We start from the raw sequence: 21,934 nt of genomic DNA on the forward strand, positions 1-21,934 counted from the left end.
ACAGAACATGTTGACGTCAGGATGGTGTTGACTTGGATGGGAACTTGAAGGTGATGTTGTTCCTGTGATCCTGATGGTCTTGTCCTTTTTGGTCGAGAGGTTTTGTCAAAGTAAGTTGGGCGAACTGCTGCAGTGCATCCTGTAAATCATACAGCCACAGTACACCTGTGGTGGAAGGAGTAGCTATTGAGTCCAATGACAAGGGCACCAATCAACTTTGTCCTGGATGGTGTTGAGCTTCTTGAGTGCACTTACAGTTGCACCCATCCAAGTGCATGGTTAGCATTGTGTCACAAACCTGACGAAAATTGTAGATTATGGAGAGCCTTTGAGGTGTCAGAAGGTGAGCTACTTACATCGAATTACATCAAAACTACAGCACAGACACAGGCCATTCGGCCCAACTGGTCTATGCTGGCGTTTGTGCTCCACACGAGCTTCCTCCCTCCCTACTTCATCTAACCCTATCAGCATACCCTTCTATTCCCCTTAAATGCATCTATGCTATTTGCCTCAACTACTCCTTGTGGTAGCATGTTCCACATTCTTACCACTCTTTGGATAAAGAAGTTTCTCCTGAATTCCCTATTGGATTTATTGGCAACTATTTTATATTTATGACCTCTAGTTTTGGACTCCCCCACAAGTGGAAACATTTTCTCTACATCTACTTTATCAAACCCTTTCATTATCTTAAAGACCTCTATCAAGCCAACCCTCAGCCTTCTTTTTTCTGGAGAATTCAGCCTCAGCCTGATCAGCCTTTCCTGATAAGTATATCCTTTCAGTTCTGGTATCAACCTTGTGAATCTTTTTTGCACCTTCTCCAATGCCTCTATATCCTTCTTATAATATGGAGACCAGAACTGTGCCCAGTACACCAAGTGCAGTCTATTTGTTGCAGAGTACCCTGCCTCTATCCTGCTTTTATCACTATGATGTTGATATAGCTGGTCCAGTTAAGCTTCTGGTCAATGGTAATGGTTGATGGTGTAGGACTAGTGGATGTTGATGCCGTTGAAGGTCAGGGGGAAGTTGTTCGGCCTTTTACTGTTGGAAGTGGCCACTGCCTGGCACTTATATGAAGGAAATGTCACCTGCCACTTATCAGCCCAAGCCTGTATGTTGTCCAGATCCTGCTGTAGATTGGCAAGAGCTGCTTTCCTCTTAATCTCTTTTCAAGAGAGAAAAGACCCAGAGTAGTCAGTCTTTTCTGATAAGTTATTCCCTTAAGTTCTGGGGTCAACCAGCCCTTCTCTGTACCCCCTCCAATAACTGAATATCCTTTTTGAAATAGGGATACCAAAACTGCAGAACTCCAGATGTGGTCTCACCAGGGCCAAATACAGTTTTAAAATGATCCCTCTAGGCTTATATGTTATACCCCTTGCTATGCATCCCAACATTTTGTTTGTTTTTTTTAAACACACCCTGGGAACATCGCACTGATTTAGTGGAACAGTCCACTAAAACCCTAAGATTTCTCTCCTCAGTCCCATTTAGCACATAATCTGCATCAACTTTCCCTTTGCCAAATTTCATAACTTTACATTTCTTTGTATTAAATTGCATCTGCCATTTCTCTGCAACAGTGTTAGACAAATCACAATTTGGAATTATGTCTCCACCCCTGAGATAGCTTAAGCACCATTTAATGTAAAACCTGAAGGTAACTTGATCTCTCTTTGTGTTTGACAGTGACATTTCATGCTGACCTATTGTAAGTAGAGATTTCTGTCTTGCAATTCATAACTTTATGTTATAAAGTGCTTAAAATTAATCGATGTATGACTATTCGGATATCTCAACCAAACCCTCCTGAATTTAAAATGCTGTCAAGTTTATAAGATGAGTAAAAACAATTAGCAAATAAAATAATGATTTCATAATGATTACAGCCATTCTTAAATTTTGATTGCTGTGTGGTGATCCATAGTTTTCTAACTATACAATAATAAACTGACCATGCTCACACATTAAATTGTTATGAAATGATATTTATTAAAAGTACATTGAAACTGCTTACCTTAAGATAAAGGTAGAGCTTCTTAAGCAACACTGATATGTTAATAGTAATACTATACAGTATTAGTGATGAGAATAACATGGACATTTTACCCATTTAATTGACATGTACTACATGGGACCAGCCCAATCTAAAAATTAACACATTTTAATTGAAAACACACTTAGCATTAAAATGAGTCACACTTGATTGACAAAATACCCAAATCGGTGCCAAAGAGTCTAGTCATGAAAAACCCTGTGAAAACATGATTATGATTGGTGTAGATTTATAAAGAAATAATTCCTTCAGTCATAATTTATATATTGATCATCAAGGCAGGAGCACAGGTTTCTTTAGAAGTGTAGCCAAGTTTCTCTTTTGGCTGCCAATATCACATGAAAAACATTTTGATTAATTTGCAGCATCTCCATAATTATGATTAAATTGAAAACAAAATCTAGTTAGATTGCCTTTATACAGCAGGTTACACCAGACAACCGTAACATGTGATTACTCAGTAATCACTGTTAAGTTCTGTATGATAAATGATAGCAGGGCTATTAACCCGAAGCAATTAAAGAAATCAATGGCAGCAGAGGTTCAATAATTATGAAACAAAGCAGTTTAATAATTATGAAAGCTATTGGTTCACATTAGTGATCTGCAGTGGTGACATTTCACAAACCAGAAACCCTTTATAATTTCTGTATCATAAAGATCACGGAATACAGAGGCATTGGAGCTATCATGTGTTGTGCCACAGAGGCATTGGAGCTATTTGTGTTGTGCCACTTCGTGGAATGAGGAGATGTGGGTTTATGCCCACGTCTTCCTGCGTGACCAGTTCCCAGTCTGAGCCATCTTTTACAGGAAGGTGCTGAGCAGAAGCCAGGTGCTTCTCTACAGGGTAGAGAGGAGTTAAATTAAAGATAGAGTCACCCTTGTGCACTTCCTAATGGCTAATAACAGACTGCTTTCACAGAAACCTAAGATCATGTCACTCACCTACATCTTGTGCAGGATGGTGTGTGGCACATTGCACAGAAATAAATGAGAGCAGAAACCAAAAACATAAATGTCATACATAATATGACAAAGCCTTTAATTTGTATTATGTGTTCATTTGAACACATTGAAATCAACGTACCATTCCATGCATGGTGGCATCAAAAAAATTAATTTAGCGACACATTGTGAGATAAAGTTTTACAGTTGAAAACCGATTGTCAATCATTTAATTAAATTGATTTCTGGTACACTTTTGTGCAAAGGTCCTGGAGTTACATCTGTGCAACACAAACAGATAATCTCACACAGCACAGGAAGTTTAAGATTGTCATTGTATCCCTGTTCATACACTGGAGCTAAACTCAGAAAAGGTGGAAAACATCAGAGTTGTTGGCAACTTTCAATTATTCTGTACGTTTCCATTTGAAAATATTTTTAAGAAATGATAGCCAGGCACCATTTTTGTACTAGCACCAAATGGTGCTGTCAGCATTGAAGACGGCACCCTAAAAATTGGGAATACATCAGGTGCTCCTTAACAAAGTGCCAGAAACAACAAATATCACCGCAGTTGGAATGGGTTTACGCACCACAAAAAAAAATTGAAATAAATTCTAATCCGTGATGTCTGTAAGTAAAATGTAGGAGCTAAGAATAGAAGAACGGTTTCGATACAACATGAAAAAAGAAGAAAAAAAAAAGAGAATCCCAATACAGAGCCCCAATCACTGCTCATTTTGTTCTGACTTTTAGATGTAAAATCTTCACAACATTGAGAAAAAACCACATTGTCGTCATAATGAAGCAAGTACTGTCAACCATAAAGGAAAACCGGTAGGACACAAGAGACTCAAATCGAATTTGTTACTATAAAAAAAGAGTGGATTGCTGGAATTGGGTGGTGAGGTGGGTCTAAATCTAGACCAAAATTGATAAAAAGTCCTTTCTGATTGAGGCTGGGAGAAATCCCCCCAAAAGCACAATGCATATATGGACCGACTCTCAGCAAAAGCGGTTGGTGCTGTGTTGATCGACTCCTTCAAAGAAAGGGGATGGATAAATAGTTAGGAGCAGGATTGAAGATTATAGGGATATGTATAGGTATGAGGGTGTCAAACACTATGTAGAACACATTGGTTTGAGACTTGCTGGGACCATTGTAATGAAAGCAAAGAATCAAAGTCGAATTATGTAGAATGCAAATTTAGGGTGATATTCCAGAGTTTCACCGAATTACCTTTGAGAAGCAGATTCAACATGGTCAGTGGAAGGAACAAGTTTGACGGACAGTGCTAAAGTTAAAAATACAATGAGTACGAGGCAGTCTCAACCCAGTTCCAAACACACATGTCCACAGCACTTAAACTACTCATAATTCAACACAAATTAGTATGGAATCAGCAGTCACACTCAGCGAGGCTACAGGAATGACTAGTGAAGGAAATGGAAATGTCAGTGGTCACATGGCAAATATTCTTCTTAGCAATTTGTTTTAAAGATAACCTAGACTAGACGAAGCCTAGATTGGAAAAGAAGCATAACTTCAGACATTGTTTGAGCCAGATTACCTTACAGAGGAACGCAAATTTGAATTTGTTGGGCTTTGAGATGGGTGCCAAGGGGAAGCTGGCTGAGGACAACCACATATTGATGGAGCACCTGGTTATGCACCCAGCATTATAAGCACATTTATGGGAAGCATGTCTTGATTTGTTGCATCTCTTACACCTAAACTGCTCTAATTCTTTAGTTTGTATTCCTAACTAAGCCCTGGTCATTTTCTCCCATTCATAGAAAGAACATTTTTTCATCAATTTTCTCCCCTTCTCTCCAGAAGTCACTGACTCTTGTTGGGGCATCAAATGGCCTTTCTTCAGTTATGAGCCTCGCCAATGAGTACTGGCAAGCCATTAGCCTTTGGCGATAGGAGAAAGGATCACAGCTTTCCTTCACTCTGTCTTCACCCTACATCCACACATTCACATTTTCCAGCAGGAGGCACTAGCTAGTGAGCAGAAGTGAGAACCGAGACTGATTTTTCCCCTCCTGACTCCAAAGGCAAGGATGTCAACTGCCACCCTGGTTGAAATCAGCTAAAAGTGCAGGCCAGGGATCAATCCTGGGATCTTTCTGGTCTGCGTATCACATTGCCATACAAGAAAATTAATTTTCCCATCAAGCTCACACGATTACCATAGCAGTAATTTTAACCTTAATATCACCATACGTCTTAACACTTTTTAAATACGGTGCATGAAAGGAACATTGAAGAATTTTTACCAGCGTTTGATTTTTAACCGTGTTTCATAGATTTTTAATAAGGTTTGGTACTTTTAAAAAAAAAAATCAGCTGGGGATAAATGAATAGACCATTTAGTAATTTGTAATAGGCCATTTTGTGATTGGGACTAACATGACGGTTAAAGTGCTTACCCATAGGCTGTGCACATAAATTAGGATTACACTGAAGAAGATTTAATTTGCTTCTGGCTGTGCCAAACAACACATGGGGCTGCTTGAAACCAAGAGTGGGTACAAAAAGTGGAACTGTACTTCAGACAGAGTCACTATGTTCAGAAGAAGAAGAATAAAGGGCAAAAAATCAGAGGAAGGAGAACAATAAAAAGGATAACTGGCATTTCATTCATAGTGCACGTATTCTCCCTGGAACTTCTTGCAGTAACTTCATGAAAGTAGGACAACAGTGTACTAGAATGAAAGAGTCAGCAGCCCAACCACTGACAAATAACATCGAGACTGCTAAATAATTCAAGCAATAACACTAAAAAATGTTTTTTTTTCTTTTTTCCTGTATGGCTGCTTGGTACGAGGATAATGATACAACATTGTTCGGGCCTGGTCTCCAACACAGCTGCCTGCTCAGCAGCAGCGCCTGCTGGATTGTCCCGTGTGTCTTCCAACTTTGAAGGCTCCATTGCTACTAATCTCAGAGGGATCCAAAGGTGGAATTTGTTGACCTGGAAAAGCACAGTAGGAACGTTACTGGTCACTGGGGTTACTTACAGTACAAACAGTTTTAAAATTCCCAGATTCTGGGTTTACTGAAATGGCACATCAGTGATTCACATGCTCTGATGCATGGCATACACCCAAAATGTCATAACCTGCTTTTTTCTCTTCACAAATAATGACTGAGCTGCTGTGTATTTCCATAATTCTCTTTTTTTAATTCAGATTTCCAGCTGTTTTATTTTTAGTGAATCCAATGATTCACATATTCTGCTGTTATCTTTTATAATGCTGCAAAATAATGATGCCAACAGGACGTATTTATTCCTAGTTATTATCAAACTTTTGATTAATAATACAAATCACAAGATCACAATACAAGTACAGATGAGGAAGGCCATATGGCTTGCCTGAGCTTATCGGACCAGAAAGACCACCCTACGGTCCCCCAGCATGGCATCCAATTGTTTCTTAAATGAGATCAAGGTTTTTGCCTCCACCACCCTACCCAAAAGCCCATTCCATGTACTGATTGCTCTTTATGTGAAAAACTTCTTGACATCAATCCAAAATTTGCCTTTCACTAGTCAGAACCCGTGTGCCCTTGTCTAACTATCAGGATTTAGTTTTAGAGACCTACCTTTTCTGTTCCATTATATATTATGTATTTCTTTCAAATCAATTCTCTTCTCAAGTTGTCCATTTTCAAGGATGAAAAGCCCAGGTGTCTTCAGTTATTCCTCTTAATTCAGTTCTGTGATGCTAAGGTCAGCCTCATTATTTTTTCTTTGAAATGCCTCTAGGGTTTGAATCTCTACCTCGTGACTCAGGGACTAGAACTAGGTACAGTGCCCAAAATGTGGTCTGACCAGAACACAATACAGCTTCAGTATGACTGCCTCTAATTTGTACTCTATTGTTCAGCATTCTATTTGCTTTTTTGATTATTATGCCACAGGAATTTCAAATCTGCTAAAATCCCGAGGTCTCTTTCAACTTCATCCGTAGCTATTTCAATACCATTCATGGAGTACACACGTTGCCTATTTTTCTTTCTAGTTATAACAACAATTTGTATTTATTAAGATAACAACATTCCAAGGCACTTCATAAATGAGAAAAGGTGGAGTAATGGAACCCAAGCCATAGAGGAAGAGATTGGAGCATGGAAATAAAAGCTTGGTTGTCGTCCAGGTCTTGCTGCATGCGGGCATGGACTGCTTCATTATCTGACAAATTGTGGATGGAGCTGAACACTGTACAATCATCAGCGAACATGCCCATTTTTGATGTTAAGATGAGGGAAGGACATTGATGAAGTAGCTGAAGATAGATGGGTCGAGGACACTGCCCTGAGGAACTTCTGCAGCGATGTCCTGGGGCTGAGATGATTGGCATCCAATGACCACAGCCATCTTCCTTTGTGCCAGTTTTGATTCCAGTGACTGGTGAGCTTTCCCCCTGCTCCCCATTGACATCAGTTTTACTTGGGCTCCTTGGTGCCACACTCAGTCAATGCTATCTTGATGTCAAGGGCAGTCACTCTTGAATTCAGCTTTTGTGTCCATGTTTGGGCCAAGGCTGTAATGAGGTCTGGAGCTGAATGGCTCTGGCAAAATTCAAACTGAGCATCGGTGAGCAGGTTATTAGTAAGTGCTGCTTGATAGCACTGTCGATGACGCCTTCCATCACTTTGTTGATGATTGGGAGTAGGCTGATGGGGGTGGTAATTGGCCGGGTTGGATTTGTCCTGCTTTTTATGGACAGGACACACCTGGGCAATTTTCCACATTGTTGGGTAGATGCCAGTGTTGTAGCTGTACAGGAACAGCTTGGCTAGAGGCATAGCCAGTTCTGAAGCACAGTTCTTCAGCACTACAGCTGGCATATTGTTGGAGCCTGTAGCCTTTGCTGTATCCAGTGCACTCAGCCATTTCTTGATGTCACGTGTAGTGAATCGAATTGGCTGAAGACTAGCAAATGTGGCAGCGAATTTGTGTTCTGCAAGGTCCCAAAAACAGCAAAGAGATAAATGACCATTTAAATTGTTTTGGTGGTGGTAGAGGGAGGAATGTTTGCCAGAATATCGGGAAAATTCCCTGCTTTTCTTCAAATAATGTCATGGAGTCTTTTACATCCAACCGAACAAGTAGACAAAGCCTTGGTTTAACATCTGAAAGACAGCACTTCATCAATGCACTGAAATATCAGGCCAAGTTATGTGCTCAAGTCCTCAAGTAGGATTTGAACTCACGACTTGCTGACTCAAAACAAGAGTTCTACCACTGAGCCAAACTAACATTTAAGTTTGAATTTAGTTACTGAGTAGCTAATCACATGTGGGTCAGCAGTTGGGACACTACAACTGGCCTTAGTGTCTTGAGCCATGGTTCCCTCTCCTCAATCACCATCCAATGACCCTGCTAAAAAAAAAAAACTGCTTGCATATCGATGTTGGCTCAGGATAGAATTAGGCTTGGCTGTGAAACCATCCCTGATCAAACAACTTAATGAAACTTACACGATTCCTCTTGGAGTCCTGTGTTGTTTGCTGAAATATAGAGTGGAGAGGAAGTTGGCCAAGGGAATCTTCTCATAGCACAATGCAGCACTATGGTATTTGAGAGTTTGATAATCAATGGATTTCAGGATGGGCTGCTTTTTTAAATTCTGCACTGTGTGTAAGCTAATACTCTATAGAGTAAAAAAACATCTGGGCTGCAGTCCAGTAAAGTCTGCAGTGTGTTATAATGCGAGGTGATTCCCTTGGCCCACATGCTTTCCACTTCACAATTCAGCAAGCGGTTGTTACAGAACTCCATGGATGACAGTGATTTAAACCATAAAGTTAAAAACTAGACTGATAAATACTTTGCTGTGATGGTGTGGTACCTTCCCCTGAAGTAAAATAAATCTTTCACATCTGAATGTTCAAAGATATTCTTCAAGTAAGACAAAGGGGGTTAATTTCATTGCTTCCTTCATTACTGAATTTTCGAGATTCAAACAGGCTGAAAATTGATCCCATTTAAATGAAACTCCAGATGGTGATTTTGATGCTATATATAATATATGGTGTGTACTCATTCAGTTTTGTTTCAACATCTGTTTTTATTTTTGATGCACAAGCTTTGATTACTCTCGAGTCACGAGCAGACTTCAACAATCATGAGCCATTTCTTAAGATATACTCTCGTATTTTTTTATATATAAAGCCTCCAAACAAATATACATGTTTTTCCATTTAAACCTCAGAATAAACAAACAATCAGGTATCAATATTAAGAAAGAGCCAGCCAGCCAAATCTTGCATCTGAATAAAAACACTGTTGTATTGTGAACGAAGAATGGCTTACCCTGTCCCCAACACATGGTGCATGTATTTAACTATATTTTTTCCTTCTTCTTGCCACTTTTTCTGTCTTTCTCTCCTCTAGATATTGAATCCTTGCTGGAGTGCAGGTCCACTGACACTGGGCATCCTCCAGTACCTTCTATAAACAGCATTATTCGTGTGTGAACTTTTAACTAAGTGCTGGTGGGCTATTCAACAGTGGAGGCATTACAGCTGAGCGCAATCCTGTTCTTACCCAATTTCCACATATGTTGCTGGACTGTGATCAGGACTGGGAATCCTTACTGATTTTTCCCTCCACAATTCAGATAAGCTGAGGCCAACTGTTATATCCTTTTTTGCTGCCTAGCTGAGATTAGCTACCTCAGCACGGAACAGTATATAATATACTGTCCTCTCAGTCTATTATAAGGTGTGCATAATGGAGCCAAATCTTTTCAACTCTCCTCAGCAGTCCAGTGTTAAAAGCACAATCTGACCATATCAAAAATCTCAAGTAAGTACACGATGTTTCGAGCATCCTGGAATAGTCAAGGCCATTCTTATAGTGCCAGTGTTAAAATTATTTCGCCCATGCCATGTCTGCATCTCCGGCAGGTGGATGAGCCAACATAATGATATGGTTTTCAGAGCTATCATTTGACAGACTGTTTACGGTTATCTTTTTCACACTTACAAGTAAATCTGTTTTCATGCTTGTAACTAGAAAAACGCAGACAACATGGAATAAAGTACACACTGGCGGCAAACAACTTCGTCCGAGGCCAGCCACATATCGGACATTTGTGAGCAGCGCACCTTCAACTTTCTGATATGCACTGTGTGGGTAAGGACACTTGCTGTCAGCAAAGTTCGGCCATATGTCAACTGGTAATTTGTCTTGCAAAAAAACTTCACCTAGTTGCTAATACAAAGGCAAATTCAACAAAACAACTGGTGAAACAATGATACCACCACATAACAACTGCCATTAATATTTCAAACAGCAAAACCCTCGGTCTGGATGGAATGCATCAGCGCATATTAAAAGAAGTTAGGAAAGAGGTAGCAGAGGCACAATTACATGTATATATAAATTCATTAGAAAAGGGAATAGTGCCAGAGGGCTGGTGGACAGCTAATGTTATTCCTATATTTATAAAAGGGAGATAGAACAAGTTCAGGGAATTATAGGCCAGCTAGCTTAATGTCGATGGTAGGAAAGATGTAATAGCAAAACATCTAGAAACCAAAACTATAATAAGAACATAATAAATAGGGGCAGGAGTAGGCCATATGGCCACTCGAGCCTGCTCTGCCATTCAACAAGATCATGGCTGATCTTCGACCTCCACTCCACTTTCCCGCCCAATCCCCATATCCTTTGATTCCCTTAGAGTCCAAAAATCTATCGATCTCAACCTTGAATATACACTGAGCATCCACAAACCTCTGGGGTAGAGAATTCCAATGATTCACAACCCTCAGAGAAGAAATTTCTCCTCATCTCGGTCCTAAATGGCCGACCCCTTATCCTGAGGCCATGCCCCCTAGTTCTAGACTCTCCAGTCAGAGGAAACAAGCTCTCAGCATCTGTCAAGCCCTCTCAGAATCTTATGTTTCAATGAGATCACCTCTCATTCTTCTAAACTCCAGAGAGTATAGGCCCCATCTACTCAATCTTTCCTCAAATAACAATGCTCTCATCCCAGGAATCAATCTCGTGAACCTTTGTTGCAGCGCCTCCAAGGCAAGTATATCCTTCCTTAGGTAAGGAGACCAGAACTGTACACAGTACTCCAGGTGTGGTCTCATCAAAGCCCTTTACAATTGCAGCAAGACTTCCTTACGCCCCAAGGTTCTTCAAAGGAGCGTTATCAAACAAAATTTGAAACCGAGCCACATAAGGAGATATTAGGACAAAGAGATTGGTTTTAAGGAGAGCCTTAAAGGAGGAGAGAGAGGTAGAGGGTAAGAGTAAGGCGATGCATTTTGGTAGGAAGAATAAGGAGGCCACATACTGCTTGGATAAGAGCCTAAACGGGATAGAAGAGCAAAAGGATCTAGGGGTCCAGATACACAAATCACTAAAATAGTGATTCAGGTTAATATGGCCATAAAAAAGGCAAACCAAGCACTGGGGTTCATTTCTAGAGAGATAGAATTGAAAAACAGAGAAGTTATGTTAAACTTGTATAGAACCTTGGTCAGACCATACTTGGAGTACTGTGCATATTTCTGGTCTCCATATTATAAAAAGGGCATAGAGGCATTGGAGAGAGTGCAAAAAAGATTCACAAGGATGATACCAGAACTGAGAGGATATACTTATCAGGAAAAGCTGTACAGGCTGGGAAGAGAAGGCTGAGGGGTGGCCTGATAGAAATATAAGATAATGAAAGGGTTTGATAAGGTAAATGTAGAGAAAATGTTTCCACTTGTGGGGGAGTCCAGAACTAGACGTCATAAATATAAGACAGTCACTAATAAATGCAATAAGGAATTCAGGAGAAACTTCTTTATCCGAAGAGTGGTAAGAATGTGGAACTCGCTACCACAAGGAGTAGTTGAGGCAAGTAGCAGAGATGCATTTAAGGGGAAGCTAGATAAGCACATGAGGGAGAAAGGAATAGAAGGGTATCCTGACAGGGTTAGAAGAAGGAGGCAGCTCATGTGGAGCATAAACACTGGCATAGACCAGTTGGGCCAAATGGCCTGTTCCTATGCTGTAGACTTGATGTAACTCAAAATAACAGAATGCAAAGAGTTCTCTATTGGGCAACAGGACAATGATACAGCCGAGTTTTTAATCCTATCTGAGGATTTCCCCTGTGATAATGTCCCTTTAAGGTCATTTCCCATTACCCTTTGATCTACCAGGTTGCTGAATCAAAAGAGTTACATTGATGTATTGCAGTTACTGGTGCTGAGCTTCCAGTTGCTTCGTCTGGATCAGTATCATTTCCATTATGCCCTCTCCCAGCTACGTTATGTCATAGGCAGTTAGTTATAGCCAGAGTTGTACAATATGTGTGAGATAGCTGTCTGCACTGGAACCATATCTAACCACAAAAATCAAATTGACAAATTCAAACAAATAGGACCTTCAGTAACCCATGACCAAAAATGGTGCCGTGCTTTGATATTAAGGCATTATTTGCAATTCTTCACTGACAGAACAGTTTATGACATATTGGACTGTCTTCTGACCTTGTCAACAATACAAGAAACATCCAAAATCGCATTATTTTTTCCAGACGACACATCCACAGTAATCTAACCCACTCTTGCACCACACTGAACTACTAGTGGCACAATGTCACAAAAATTCTTCCCACTCAAAAGTAAATCTTCCACATTCGGAACAGAACACTCCATGCGATTGTTATGTTGACCAAACACAAAGATCAGCCCCTGGGTATCAGATGCTGTTTTACAAACCTCAGCAGCTTGTGTTTATGTGTAAACACCTGTCCTGTCAAGAAAGTTACTTTTTATATATTTGAGGCTCTATTCCAATGACACCGAAGCTATGTTCATGGTTAGCTGAGTGCAGATGTAAACCCTCTGTCCTATTTCCTTCAATGCCTAACATTACAAGTTCTAACAGTGATACTGCATTGCAGCAGAAATTCCAACCCTCTCGTCCTGTTACCTTTAATTATATATGTCACACACTAAAGAAAAGCCTGCATTGGTCTAACCTTGTTTACTAAAGCTGTTGTGACCAGCATTTGGCAGGTGATGAAACCTGAGGGCAATTCTTGTCTTGATTCAGATCAGATTTTGAGAAGGTTTATTCCAATCATATTTTCTGATCTAGCTTAGAGGCCTGGAATTTTCCAGATCGCACTTACACAGTTGCCGAAATTTAAGCTGGTTTCTGCGCGATTACTGCCAATGGGAACTTATGCCTATATTTCCCGCGGAGCTCACTTGCCTACGCCAGAACGTAAAAACTGGGATCAAACAAATGCAAACTCACTGGTATTATCTTGCATTCTAATTTACAACACAGAAACAGGCCATTCGGCCCAACTGGTCTATGCCAGCGTTTATGTTCCACAAGAGCTTCCTCCCACCCTACTTCATCCAACCCTATCAGCATATCCTTCTATTCCTTTCTCCCTCATGTACTTATCCAGCTTCACTTTAAACATGTTTGAATCTCTAAGGCAGCCACTGCAGTTTCTATTTAACAGTTAAACTTATTTATATAGAAGGAAATTTTTGGACAAGAAAGCGTCAATAGTTATTAAGATGTCTCTTTCCTAAAAAAAACTTAAATCTTCAGACCTAAGAAACGCAGTTACTCCTCCAGTTACAATATCAGGAGACTTTGGGCTATGCTGTGCCTAAATTTCTGGGCGAAAAAACAACGCAACTGCAATCTTATGCCATGGTTATATCAAAAAGTTCCAGGAAATTCCAGGCCATAGGGCTTTCCTGGAACTTCTTGGTGTAACTACAGCATAAGAACAGCATTGCGCCATTTTTCCAAGGAAATTCACACATAACTGATATATGCTGAATTAATGCCTAAACATTAGTATGGGCAAATTTCCTCGATCGTTTGCATTGATCCTGAGATACGTCCACCAAAACCCTCTGCCACTCATTTCCATAGCCCCAACTCGCAAAAGACCAACTCATGTGAGTTTCCTGCATTTATATCAGCAATCCGCTGGTGTAGATCTATGCCCAAAAATTGAAGTGCAGTGTAGCCCAAAGTTACCCGACGTTAGTATAACTGACATTTCTGGAACTTGATAGCGATTTTTGGCGTAATTTTTTTTTTTTGAATTTTTCTCACTAAATCTTGCACTATACTTAACCACAGTGTTGTCTCAGTATCAGTGTACCCGAATTTTTTCGGACCTCTCCCTTCCTCCATGTGTTCAGAAGAACTAAGCAGTTGGAATGGTTTTCCCACTCGGCACAACAATGGAAGAGGAAGCGGAGCAACAGAGGCATGAGACTATGACAGCGAAGCGCCAAGACAGAAGACAGAAGCCCACTCACTATTACCCCTATTGGGGGCCCTGTATTTACGCTTGTTTTACAACGGTATTTATGTTCCGGCGTAGGCAAATGAGCACCGCAGGAAATTTCAGTGTAAGTTCCCATCGGCAAAATCGGCTTAAATTTTGGCGTAATTTCTGCATATGTGCAATTCAGGAGATTCCGGGCCGACATTACTGTAATCATAAGAAACTGTGAGATAATGGTAATGCTTCTTGTAAAATGAGCTTGGTCCTCATGTCCAATTTAGAATCCTTCTTCCATTCCCTTCTTTTCCCCATGTCAATTTGCTATTTTTTTCTCCAACCATTTATTTCTTTTTTTTTTTACTCACACTTTCCATTGGAACACCTTTGGCCTCTCATCACTTCACTGCCTGGTTTTTCCATTTTCTTTTCCCTTTATTCCAATATTTTTTGTTGCTTTCCCTCTTTGCTGGGTCCATTTGCTCACCAGCTTCACCAATTGGAGCTTATGGTTCCATCGATTCCAGACATCATCTAATATCTCACCAAAGTAGACATTCTTTTTTCATGAGAATGTTAGTGGCCAATTTCTCCACGGGGGACCAGTGATGACAGCTGAGCTGAGACCTGTACCTATCTAGTGATCACACACACAATCTATCCAGCAGGGATCACTAGATAGCAATTATGAGCAGGAACTCTGGCTAAAATTTCTCTTCCCTTGACTCGAGGGATAACACTGACTCAGTATCAGCCTTGACTCAGTGTAGTGTCTTTCAGATGAGACATTAAACCAAGATCCCAAGGCACTTTTGAAGAAGAGCAGGGAAGTTCTCCTGGTATTCTAGCCAATATTTATCCCTGAACTAACATCACTAACACAGACTATCTAGTCATTAATCAGACATCGTGATGATGCTATATAAATGCAAGGTTTTTACTTTCTTTTTCTCCCTAGTCCACAGTTGCCGAATCCAATTGTAAAGCCCTGCTGCCACCTCATCTAATTCAGCATAGACCTGGGATCAAATATGAGACTCCTCCTCGTGAGTTCTATACTAGGCAGTGCACTTAGTAAATGAACCATCAATGGAGCTAATCAATATTCTATTAATGATAAATAAATGATAAACATTAATGACAAACAAATGATACAACATAAGTTGTTCACTTATGTAGTACTTTTAGCACAAACAAAGCCACATGCCCGTGTGCAGACTAACACCTGACTGGTTCTCAATCCTGTTCGGTCAATGCTTCATGCAAATTGCTGCCTATGGTTAGCAGGGCATTTTCCTCCAGCCTCAATAGATATACGTAATTATTTTCTTTAGATTAGCTACCTGTGTTTTTTTAATGGCCGGGGTGGGTGGGGGAGTTCTGGGGGTGGGGGGGGGGGGGGGGGGGGGGTGGGGGAGAGGTGGGGGAGAGGTGGGGGGAGAATGAACACATAGGCCTATGGGACCCATGCCCAGGAGCCTCGGCCAAATATGGGACCCCCAGTAAAACCCACCATAATGCAGAAAAACTACATGCAAATACGGGAACAAAATATTCTAGTATTTAAAAATACTGTCAGAAGGGGGCGAGGCGCTCGATTCATTACAATATAAATACTGACACTTGCCGTTACAGTTCACAAGTACAAAACTTTAATTTGTTCAGATTTGAGGAACCTGAGAAGCAAAGGTAATAAAAATCTTAAACAAAAATGCTCTCCACACAAATGAAACTCCATAAACATTCTACAGGTGTATTTCGTTATGCATTTTACCGCACGTTTGTGTTTTAATGGATGGGGAGGAGTGGAGTTGTGCAGGGGTGATGTGGAGGGGCCTTGAATGTTCTTTGCATCCTGAGCCCCAAGAATTCTTAATCTGGATCTGCCAATGGCTTACTGATTTAATGCAACACCAAATGTTATACTGAGTCACAAAGATCAGACAGGTCCTTGGTTTGATTTCTGGCCTGTGCTGTTAGCTGATCTCAGCCAGGGTGGCAGCAGACATGCTACAGTTAGCTTCAGTGCTCCCGTCTAGGGAAGGGGAAAAAAAAAGAGTTCCTGTTCCTGACTGTTATCTAGCGACCCTGTGAGGAAAGGGTAAGTGTGTGGACACTGGATGAGAACATCGCTGAATTCACTGTCTGGGCTGACACATGAAGAATGGTCACTTAGATCAAATCCTAGAGGGCTGCAGGTACCCAAGAACCTGTACTCTAACCAAAGGGCAGGGTCTTCAGGAGAGATGGGGAGAACGTTGGGGGGGGGGGGGGGGGGAAAAAGGACAGGTGCATCTGAACCTGAAATGCTGAATTGAGAAAGCTTCAGGGGGTCATAAATAAATCTAAAAATAGGCCAGTTTAGAAACTCCAGGCTTAACAGTTCTTTGTTCCTGCCATTTGATGTCAGTTTCCTTTAAACTGTTTCTAACTTGTAATAAAGAAACACTGTGGCTGGTGGAGGGTCCTGATTTGTATCTACACTTGGCTGATGGAAACACACTCAGCAGCCTGTCATTCACTACTTATTTGGCTCATCTCACTGGTAGAAATAAAAACACTGAAACACTAGACGTCTCAGAGCACCCTTGATTTTTATTCCAAAGGTTCCAGAAAGCTATCCAAATTGGCCGCCAGCTTGGCTGGCTTCCCCGGATCAGCTTGCAGCTGTGACTGAACAGAACACTGCTCCATTTCTCTGCTCCATTCACAATCCTTTGTTCACAAACCCACCCACCTTTCCAGTAGATCACCATCTCCATTCTTTGAATGAGATTTTTTTTTAAAAAGACATTTTGACCCATTGAAACTAATTCAGTCTTTCTCTCGTTGTACTGTAGTTCTTGCTACAGCCACCTGCTGTGTCCAACTATTCAATAAGAAATATACGGTTGGTCAATTTATCCAAAGAAACCCAGCAAATCCAGTTCAACCGTCCCAAATGCCCAAGTTGATGAATACTATACACACGATATCTGCATCAGTGCTTTTGTCTAATTTGCCTCTCATGTTAGCAATATGGTCAGTGCCCACAATCCATTATAGGGACGGTCACAAAACTCAAAACACCCATTAACCAGACTTCATCCAAATTAGTACTGTAACCTTCTTGAATTGATACACCAGGCACTTTTTTTTTAAAGTCAAAATTAACCTTAGGTTCCTGAATGAATTTACTGCTAATTTGAATCAGACTGGAATTGAACAGCCTGATTTGTTTCATATTTTTAGGTAATACAACCAAGTGTGTAAGTCACACCTCCATTTATGATTTTACATTCCTCTAAATATAGATAAGCAACTTATAAACTGATGCAAGTTATCAGGATTTTACTGATAGATAGCAATGTATTATAACGGCGTGACTTAGATATAAGTGCAACTTGCACCCAAAGAGAACAAAGGTGAGTGTGGATGATGAGGATTTGAGAGAGATTGTTTCAGTGTATAAATTGTCTTCAAGAATATCTCCTAATCACAAGATGACAAGATAAGTGCATACGTGAAAGGCCATTCGGCCTACTGTAGCTCTTCCACAAGTTGGTCACGAACCACTTCTGTGGCGTGCACCGAGTTGAAAAATTACATTGAATGCACAGTGAAGTGATGTTCTGAAGTTATTTTTTACAACCAAACATATAAAAACATCACTATCATGTTTTCTGCTGACAAAATATGGGAGAGAGAACATCATGGCAGCGATCAGAGTGACTCATGCCAGTCTTTTATGGATATGACCTGGCTAATGACAACAACTTATATTTGTACAACTTTAACATAATAAAAAGTTCTAAGGTGCTTCACATTGGAAAGACAGATCCAGCTGTAGAGGATTTCGGAAAGTTGGCCAAAGGCACAGTCAAAAGGTAAGTGTTGGGGAGGTTTTTAAAGATGGGAAGAAAAGTAATACGGCAAAGAGATTTAGGGACGGAGTTCCAGAGGGTAGAGCCAAGACATTTTAAAACTTTCCACCATGTGAGGAACACCAAGGGGAGATGCAAAGCAGTACAGATTCAGAGGACCATCGGGATTGGAACTGGGATATAGGGCTGGAGGAGATTGAAAATGTAGGATGGGGTGGAACCATGGATGTAAATTAAGGCAAGCGTTTTGAATTTAGTTTGGAGACAAGAAGCCAGCGGTGAGGATGAGGATAAGGGTGATGGATGTGTAAAATCTATTCTGCTCAGCAGCCTATGAAAAGGGCATCAGGCTGTTCCTTTTTAGCATTTCTACTATATTATTCACATATTTTGCACTATGAGGTAGATTTTCTGTGGGGTTCTCTGATGTCCCGCCACAACTTTAGGCGGAAAATCATCGGAAACCTCAGGAGAAATGGCATGTGGCCATTTACACTATTTCTCCGGGGTTCCTGCTGATCTTCTGCCAAAGTTATGACAGAAGATCGGAAGAACCTCCATGGAAATTACAGACACGTGTGTTGAAAGTGGTACTTAAATGTAATATCTAATTATCTGTACATTATTAAAATTTTGCATAGGGCACACACTTTCTGTCCATGAACATCACTTCCTGTTGTAATGAATTTTGGTTGCACTTTTGCATCTACATTTACCATTAAAAATTGCTACGTCAATATTTCCCATTCATTTTTGCTTTGTCATCGGTCACGGTGTAGTTTCAGAAATAGCCACTAGGTGTCTCCGTGTAGGGAGCTTCTTAAGTCTCTATATACAAGATGGCAACATTGTTTAAAGAAAAACATATATTCATCAACTAACTTTGGGTAGTGCCATAGGCAATTTACTGGTGAATGATTATGTTTTTCAGAATATTTGATGACCACTATTTCTGTTTGACAAAATAGATCCACAGCTTCCAAACTCTTGGCCCTTTTCCCCTTTAAATGTTTTCCCCTTTAAAAGCGAGGACAAGTTAGTTTGCTCTGAAATACTAATAGCCCCAGTTTTCCAAGCACTGCCAGCAGTAGGGAGCCTTTCAGGTAGCAGGTGGAGGGGTAGTGGAAAATTGGGTCTGCGGCTACACTCACCTGTTCCCGATGCCGATTTTCCATACAAAAGTGAGGCTGTGCTACCGATATACGTGGGCCTTCAATTGCATACCATAGTTTATTTAAACAGCATAACTATTTATATATGGTCCTTTGCGGGAAGTGGCAGAATGTGGTAGTGTAATGTATATATCAGCTGGATAAGGCAACGTAATTTTCACTGGGTGGTAGGCTTCCGTCAAGTGCAGGGTGTCATAGATAACAACCCATGTGGGTGCCAGAGTATCAACCTCATTGTCTATTTACAAATAAAGGGTCTACACTCAACTAATGGTATCTGGCCACAGAAATTTTACACGTATCCATGGTCTTTATCCAGGGAGTAACCATAATGCCATCGGTAAGCATCAGTCCCTGGTGGCTGCATTTTTGTAAGAAGAAGAAACACTAGGGTGGGAGGCTCTTAAGAGACCAGTGCTACCCTCTACATTCATGGCTGTTGCCCCACTGAGAAACCCTTATCAGTAAAGGGGTATTTTCGCTGGAAACTTGAGCATCCACCACCTCTATCAGCAAGAGAAATGTACCATCCAGCTTTGGCAAAATGAGTATGTCCTTTGGGGAAGGAAACCTCCTTACCCAGTCTGGCCTATATGTGACTCCAGTCACACGTAAATGTGGTTGAATTTTAACTGCCCTCTGAAATGGCCAAGCAAGCCATTCGGTTGTATCGAACTGCTACAATGAATAACAAGAGTTTCTAGCCATTGATTCAGGACACAGCGATGGCCTGCACAGCTCAGTCGATCCTGCAAACTCCTTGTCACTAGCATCTGGGGACTAATGCCAAAGTTGGGAGAGTTGTCCCACAGACATCAAGCATCAGCCTGACATAGTTATACTCACAGAATCATACTGTCCACAAAAAGCAGGATAAGTCCAATCCGGCCAATTACTGTCCTAACAGCCTACACCCAATCATCAGCAAAGTGATGGAAGGAGTCATCAGCAGTGCTATCGAGCAGCACTTACTCACCAATAACCTGCTCACCGATGCTCAGTTTGGGTTCCACCAGGACCACTCGGCTCCAGACCTCATTATAGCCTGGGTCCAAACATGGACAAAAGAGCTGAATTGCAGAGGTGGGATGAGATGACTGCCCTTGAAATCAAGGTAGCATTTCACCAAGTGTGGCACCGAAGAGTCCTAGTACAACTGAAGTCAATGGGGTCAGGGGGAAAATTGGCTGCAATCGTACCTGGCACAAAGGAAGATGGTTATGGCTGTGGGAGTCAAATTATCTCAGCCCCAGGAAATTGCTGCAGGCAATTTTTCTCATGGCAGTGTCCTAAGCCGAACTAGCTTCAGCTGATTCATCATTGACCTTACCTCCATCATGTCAGAAGTGGGGCTCTTCACTGATGTTTTCATGTTCAGCTCCATTCACAATCCCTGAGATAATGAAGCAGTCCACATCTGCATGCATCAAGACCTGGGCAACATCCAGGTTTGAGCTGATAGGTGGCAAGTAACTTTCGTGCCACACAATGCCAGGCAATGACCATCTCCAACAAGAGAGAGCCTAATCATCTCCCCATGGCATTCGGTGATATTGCCATCACTGAGTCCTTAGGGTCACCATTGACCAGAATGGACCAGCTACATAAATGTCGTGACTACTAGAGCAGATCAGAGACTGGGTATTCCGCAACGAGTGGCTCACCTCCTGACTCCCCAAAGCCTTTCCGCCACCTGCAAGGCACAAGCCAGCAGTGTGAAGGAACAACACTCAAGAAGCTGAACGCCATCCAGGACAAAGCAGTTCACTTAATCAACACCTCATCCACTAGCTTAAAAATCTACCCCAAGGTGCCAGCTCAATCCCATTATCAGAAAATTTTGGCCAGTGAGTCAATTTATGCATCGCTGGAGGCCGATTCAAAAAGTAACATAGGCAGATGGGCCTGATCCCTTAATCTGGCAAGAATTCATGCTAATCACTGGGGAATAGAATCCTGAAGAAGATTGAACAAAACCAGTGAGGAGGAAAATGTTTTAAAAAGGAGATTTAAGTTTTTCTTTGATCTCTTCTAGAGTGTAAGGCAAAACTGGACGTGCATTTTCCATTGTAGTCACCATAAATATGCATTACATTTCATATGTCTTGGAAAAGGAAGGGACGGGGGATGTATTAGCACAGCGTTTGGTACAGCATGACACTCACACATATCAATGGCAAGTTCAAAATACAGATCTCACATCAGACTGTGAGACCACACATAGCCAATAGATGGCAGTATAGCATAGATTTGTTTCACCCAAATGCACAGCAGCAACGATTGTTGTTTCAAAGATAAAATTTGCTAACTTGGAAGAAATTCGAAACAAGACTATTTCTATTGGTAGTGCAAATGCTAATATAATCCAAACTGTGTGGTGCAAAACAGTTGGGCGAGCCAAATCTTGGCATCATTAACTCCGAAGCATTTTGAGACATTTGGATGTGATAAAGTAGCTTCTAAATGCAAGTATTCTAATCCCATTTCCATATCTTGGCAGAGAGAGTGGGTGAGCAACCTGCTCCTAGAACGTGACAGTTCAGTAACCATCCAAAAGGAAGTGCATTAGGAAGAGGTCAGGCGAAGTCGCA

General features: G+C 41.1%; 1 protein-coding gene across 1 annotated transcript in view; it reads right to left on the reverse strand.

Annotated features, from left to right (window-relative positions):
* Positions 1-4,228: 4,228 nt before the first annotated feature.
* The window catches only part of LOC137310587 (ras-related protein Rab-31-like), a 94,896-nt gene continuing 77,190 nt past the window's right edge, over positions 4,229-21,934 (reverse strand). The window contains exon 7 of the mRNA XM_067978326.1: positions 4,229-5,994. Coding sequence (XP_067834427.1) covers positions 5,897-5,994 — 98 coding nt within the window. The 3' untranslated portion in view covers positions 4,229-5,896. The remainder of the gene's footprint in view (positions 5,995-21,934) is intronic.

Source organism: Heptranchias perlo, chromosome 3, assembly GCF_035084215.1.
Source record: "Heptranchias perlo isolate sHepPer1 chromosome 3, sHepPer1.hap1, whole genome shotgun sequence".
In the NCBI taxonomy this organism is placed as follows: domain Eukaryota; kingdom Metazoa; phylum Chordata; class Chondrichthyes; order Hexanchiformes; family Hexanchidae; genus Heptranchias; species Heptranchias perlo.